The sequence below is a fragment of the Alexandromys fortis genome, unplaced genomic scaffold (assembly GCF_014885135.2).
Source record: "Alexandromys fortis isolate MF-2015 unplaced genomic scaffold, M_Fortis_MF-2015_v1.1 scaffold_148, whole genome shotgun sequence".
Classification (NCBI taxonomy): domain Eukaryota; kingdom Metazoa; phylum Chordata; class Mammalia; order Rodentia; family Cricetidae; genus Alexandromys; species Alexandromys fortis.
In genome coordinates this window covers 3,575,585-3,581,584 of record NW_026068019.1, presented here as the reverse complement: position 1 = coordinate 3,581,584, position 6,000 = coordinate 3,575,585, and the positions used below count along the sequence as shown (strand labels likewise).

General features: G+C 41.2%; 1 protein-coding gene across 4 annotated transcripts in view; it reads right to left on the bottom strand.

Moving 5' to 3' along the window:
* Ltbp1 (latent transforming growth factor beta binding protein 1) overlaps nt 1-6,000 on the bottom strand; it is a 374,464-nt gene that overhangs the window by 121,639 nt on the left and 246,825 nt on the right. For all 4 annotated transcript variants that reach the window (XM_050162976.1, XM_050162975.1, XM_050162977.1 and 1 more), the window contains one exon: nt 386-508. In XM_050162976.1, the coding sequence (XP_050018933.1) occupies nt 386-508 (123 nt within the window). The remainder of the gene's footprint in view (nt 1-385; nt 509-6,000) is intronic.

Here is a 6,000-nt window from a genome sequence, read left to right as displayed (position 1 = left end):
TTTTAAGATAGGGTTCCCGTGTGTAGCCCTGGCTGTCCTGGAACTTGCCTTTCCTGCCTCTGCCTCCTTAGTGCTGCTGAGATCAAAGATGTGCGCCCCCACTGCCTGGCAAACTTTTTCCATTTTTATCCAGATCTAGTTCCTCCTTGTGATTCTGCCCTTTTCTGCTGTGCAGTATTTTCTAATACAGTTAAAATGCATCTTGGAGAAGGTCTCATAATATGGATTTAATTTACCATATTGGGTTGGTCTCCTTGCTCTTGTCATTTTTATTAATGACATTTTCTTCTGTATTTTCAGGGCCCAGCTAAACATTTTTCTTCTTTTGGATAACCCCCACAGACACAGGATCAAAATATAGAAAGTCAAACTGATTATTACTTACGAACACAACTTGAAAAGGTAGGGTCGGGCCCAAATCCCATTTTGCAGGAACATCGGTAGCTGCCCATGGTGTTCAAACACTCACCATTAGGGCACACACCTTGGAGCTGACACTCATTAATATCTGCAAGAAAGCAAAAGCCGATCAGAGGGAGCAGCCAAGCCCTGGTGTGCAGATTCCGGATATTCTCCTGTTCACTTTCTGCTTTACTGAAATTATCTTGCTTAAAATAAACAAAGGGGAACACGGTAGGAATAAAGGAACTCAGATTAAAATGACTGGATCTTTATTAAGCATTTGCAGTTGTATCATTAGTTCTGAGGCACACTATACTCCAGGTTCTGTCTCAAGTGCCAGAAATGCACCAGCGAGCAAAACTAAGCAACAGGGCCATCTTCATGGAGCTTTCCTATCAGGGGAGATACCAAAGGCCTAGCTGCACACAGGATATGTGAGATGCAAAAGTGTAAAGACCAGTGTGTTCCCCAAACTACAACTATTAGAAACTGACATTCAGTTCTGAAACTGCCCATCCAGACAGTCACGAGCCCCTGAAAGACATTAGAGGCAGTGCTGCAGAGTGTGTGAGACTTCATCAGGGTAGAAGGTGAACATGGGGGGCCTGGGGACAGAAGGAATATTCACGTGGGTACAAAGTGGCCAAGAGAAGGGATTCGGGAAATGGTAAGTCAAGCCACTGAATAGAAATAAGTTTCAATAGCATAAGCAGGTGGACATGGAGCTGGGACAAGATAGGCCATCTTGGTTTCGATCTTACTGAAGAGAAAGCTATATTGAAAGGTTTTAAGTAGGAAAGCGGTGTTACCAGTGGTAGACTCCACGGCAGTTCACCTGACCAGCATATGGCGCTGTGAGCAGAGACCATAAAACAAGCCAGTGAAGGATGCTGAGCCAGTGATGAGCCATGTGGGGGACAGGAAGCATAACCAGGAAGGTGAGGAAAGCACAATTCCTTTCTAAAAAGAACACCTGACAAAGCCTGGCACTCGACTGGGCACACAGATGTCTGGAGGGCTTTAGTCTAAGGAAAGAGGAGAAGCTTTGGGAATGGAGAACGCCCGAAGATGAAGAATTCAGTTTCATAGTTAAAGGTCACATTGTGATACCTAAGCAGAACTGTCCAGTAGTAGAAGATTCTGGAACAAAGAGAAAGGGGATGATATGCCTGAAAACAGGGACTGCCTATGGGCCAGTCCCAGAAGAAATCAAAATGAGCTGAGAGAGAATACACAAACCTGGTGACTGAAAACAAAAACAAAAGCTTATATAGCCCCTTGTAAAGGTTATATATATATATACATATATATACACATACACATATATGTACATATAAATGTATGTGTGTATAATGGATAAGTTAAAAACAAAAAGCTAGTAGCCATTTTTATTGGAGCCAGTGTGGGCTATGAATTGTAACAGCTAACAGATGTTGGCTGTTAGAGCTGTTTTATCAAGTAATATTTATGTCTTTCTATCAGGAATTCTTCTGCAATCTTTTTATAAAGGGCTTTAAAACATTAACTTCTAAATTAAGATTGGACACAATGTTAGAAAAGTATTACAGAATCTTCATATAAAAGTGAAACACTTCCCTTGATAAATCATTATTTAAGAAAATACTACTTAAACATGAATGCTGGAAGACGTTCTATGAATTCATACTTATCTATATTATACATAGTTCATCTAAGTCACACAGTTTTAAAATTTTTATTTTTTAATTTTTTTCCTACTGTGTATATTCATTGTATGAGGTATTAGATTCCATAAGCAGACTTTCATATAAGTATATGTTATAGGAGGGGCAGGTTTTTTTTTAGTTAACATCAGGGACAAAACGGAACTTGGGGCATAACATACAAATGAGAAATTAGTGTATATGTGTTATATAAGCTGTACAGACTGTCAGCTGGAATACATCTGGACAGAGGTGTATCTAGATCACACTCAAAAGAACACCAAGCCCAGCACCTAAGGGTCTTGTTTATCAGGCTGTGTACTGTGATATAGCAGTCATTTATGTGTGGTGCATAATTGAAAATATTCCCCTCTAACTCTTTCTTCTTAAGAAAACCACCATGAAGGACCAGGAGGAAGGCCAAGTCCAGTTGGAGCTTACACAGTACAAGCAAAGACTTTATCATGGGATCCAAGTAAAGCCTGAGGTTTGGGTAGCCAGCCAGTCGCGATCAGAAACACTGGACAAAATCTCCCTCACGTCTCTCTGGGCTTTGATTGTGAGCCTTTTCCTCCTATCCAATGGCACATCCCATGATCACTTATTGGGAATCAGAACCTTCCTTTGTTACCAGGCTTTTTAAAATGTCTTCATCTAGCCGCGCTGCTGGCTGTCAGGTCAAGGTTAAAGGTCCTCCATCTTCTGACCCATAGATGCCTCATTTATAACAATTAGCAAGAACTCCTTTCCAATGCCTCTCCTTTGCACCTTCCATAACCCAACCCACAGCCTTACCCATAATGCCTTGGGACAAGTAATAAGGACCAAGAGACCTACAGGTGCGGATAAGAACAGGCAAGTTGAGGGTGGGAGTCATGGAAGATCCTCCTGACTTTTACTACTCTGGTTATCTTGGGCCACCATACCCTGATTGCCACTGTCCCCAACTGATCCAAGGAACCTTGAAGCATGGCCTTTCTGAACACACTCCCAGCTGCCAGAAAGACTCCTGCTTCCTTCAGCAGCTGCTTGGACTATGTCTTAGCATATTTCCTACAGCATCACAATCAGAGATGCATTCTATTTCGAGGTATCTCCTATTCATTTTATATGCACTGAAGCATCTCCATCTAAAGTGCTTAGACACAGGCACCCAGGTGTGTTGGCACAGGCCCTCAATCCCAAGACTCGGAGATGGAAACAGGAGGCATATATACTCAAAGTCAGCATCTCTCCGAAAGAAAGACACGTGTTTGAAGGAAAAGGTATGTGAGAGAGTTGAGAAGGAGGAAAGAGAAGGGGAAAGTGTTATAATTCAAATACAATCTCAAAAATAAATAACAACAAAGAAACACACGTGTGCATATACTATGATGTATTCACCACCCAGGTGATGACTGAGGATATTTCCACAGGGGCTTGAGAGATGGCTCAGAGGTTAAGAGTTAGAACTGTCCTTGCAGAGGACCTGAGTTCAGTTCCAAGCACCCTCGTTGGCTACTCAACACCAGCTCCAGGAGACTCGACACCCTTTGGCCTCTGCAGATACCTGCACTCATATATATTCCCACACAGACACGCACAAACATATATATATATAATTAAAAGTAGATCAGAGAGCTGTGTCCAGCCCCTTCCCAGATGAAATCTTTGCACCCATAGCTGGCTTATTTTTGTGAACACGTTGCTTATTTTATCTCATTTACTTCACTCTTTACTATGAAGTTCTTCAGTGTTGTTGCATACAGCAGCTCAGTCTTTCCAAGGTGTGTTATATGTTATTCTGTGAGGAAACCAAACTTAACCATTCTAACACTATGTTTGCTTTTTTGTTCCCCATATGGGGCCATTATTATCAATGGTCTGTGAGCATTCGTAAATCCATGTGTGCACACATACACACACTCAAGTATCTACCTATATGTACACCTATAGGTGTAGACAAGAAGACCTCAGCATTCATTCTATCGAGTGTATATTCAAGGGTAGAATTTCCAGGCCCCTAGAGAAGGCTTATATTCACTTTAAAAAGCTGTCTAGGAGGCATGCCAATTTCCACTCCCAGTTGACAAGTCCTTGTCAACTTAGTATCAATCTTTTTACAACATTCAGTCATCTTGGCAGGGGGCAGTGTTGTGTCACTGTGGTTCTAGTCTGCAGTTCTCAGATGAGGTTTGACACTGAATTCTTTCTTACATACTTCTTAGTCATTTAGATGTAAAACTTCGTCTGCTAAAGTGTGACACGGAGTGTTTACAGGGTTGGAGGATGGCTGACCTCTTGCTTTTGCTTTCTTTTGCTTGAAATGCAGTCTCACTCTGTGGTCCCAGGCTGAGTTAGAATTCATTGTGTAGCTCAGGCTGGCCTCAAGTTCACAGTAATCCTCATGTTTCACGATCTTAAGGTCTGATGGCCCATGTCCATCAGAGAGAATATGGTCTGTGATCCTCAAAGGGAGATGTGTTGTACTCTTGCCTGGAGAGCATCTGGTTTTCATGAGGACTGGGAAACTCAAAGAGGATGGATACCAGGGATACTAAACATTCTGAAAGTAATCTCTTTGACAAAGGATTGCTCTGCCCAGACTTACAGTATGCACTGAAGTTTTCACATAGGCAGAACAAACCATTACGAAGTGAGGCAGGATGAGGTGGAGGTGGGAGCTGGCTATATAAGACTAAGACAGTCTGGTTTACTCTGCTATGTCTATATCAACAAGGTGCAAATCAAACTTTGGGAAGAATTCCATTGACAAGTTATCAACAGCCATAGACAAACTATTACCTCAAAAACCTATATAGATATGCTCTTCTTTTTCCTTGCCATTCTGTCTTCCACCCCCTGCTGTATTCTGAGAGGTTTGTAGATAATCCATTGCCTTTGTGTTCAAGGAAAACCAAAAGGCCAAAAGCTTATCATTTATAACTGATTATTTTAGTGATTCAGAAAGTAATAAGAACCATGAACAGACATTCAAAGCACTTTCCAAGGTAGTCAAGTTCCTTTGGATTTTTCTAAATAAATGAAAAGGAGCTACAGATCTACAAGCAGATGAAGGACAAAACACAGATTATAGCGAACATATTACTTCCAGATAAAATAAGCTTACAGACCACTCTAAGTGAAGATGGTATGGGGCCAAAGTTTAACAACCATATGAAATGTGACTGGCAAATTGTGAGTTATAATTCCACCCAGACTTCAATTCCTAAGGCTGTTTTCCTTATTTAAGAAAAGCTTCTCCCAGCACCACACACATTCAAGAAGAAAATCTTCTAACTCGATTATAAAATATAAGTAACTGACACTTGCCAAATACAATAGAGATCAGAAATCTTGCATTTTATCGGGTCAACCATATTTCTTTAATGTACTCAGTCTAAACCAAAAGTACTTGAATAGTCGGTTTAAAAAACAAAAATAGATAATCAATTGGATTTATTCCTTGTTCTTCCTCTGCAGGCTACCATTGTCTCTGAAAAGTCCATGGGGCCCTATCCTCATCAGGAACAGCAAGACCCCAGCACATAGCACCACCCACTTGGCTCAAGAGCCAAAGCTAAAATAAAGGCAGAAGGGGATGCAGTCTTACAGCCACACCCACACATACTTCTATCTTCAGTCCCAGTGCTGTGTTAGGACAGGCTGGGAGTTCACAGAAGCAGAGGGAAAGCAGAACTAGTAAAGCTACGTATAGCTCACAGAAAGATTACGTTTCTCCCCTTACTGAAAACACTTGCATAGGGTTCTACCTCTATAGCCTACCAACAAAGCTCTGATTTACTGTAAAGAACCAGAACACAAAACTGTATACGTGGTTGAATCTTGGTTACATCACATAACTTAACCTAAGATAAACAATCTTCTAAGGGCTGAAGATGTAACTTAGAGACAGAGTGAGTACCTGGTGTATACA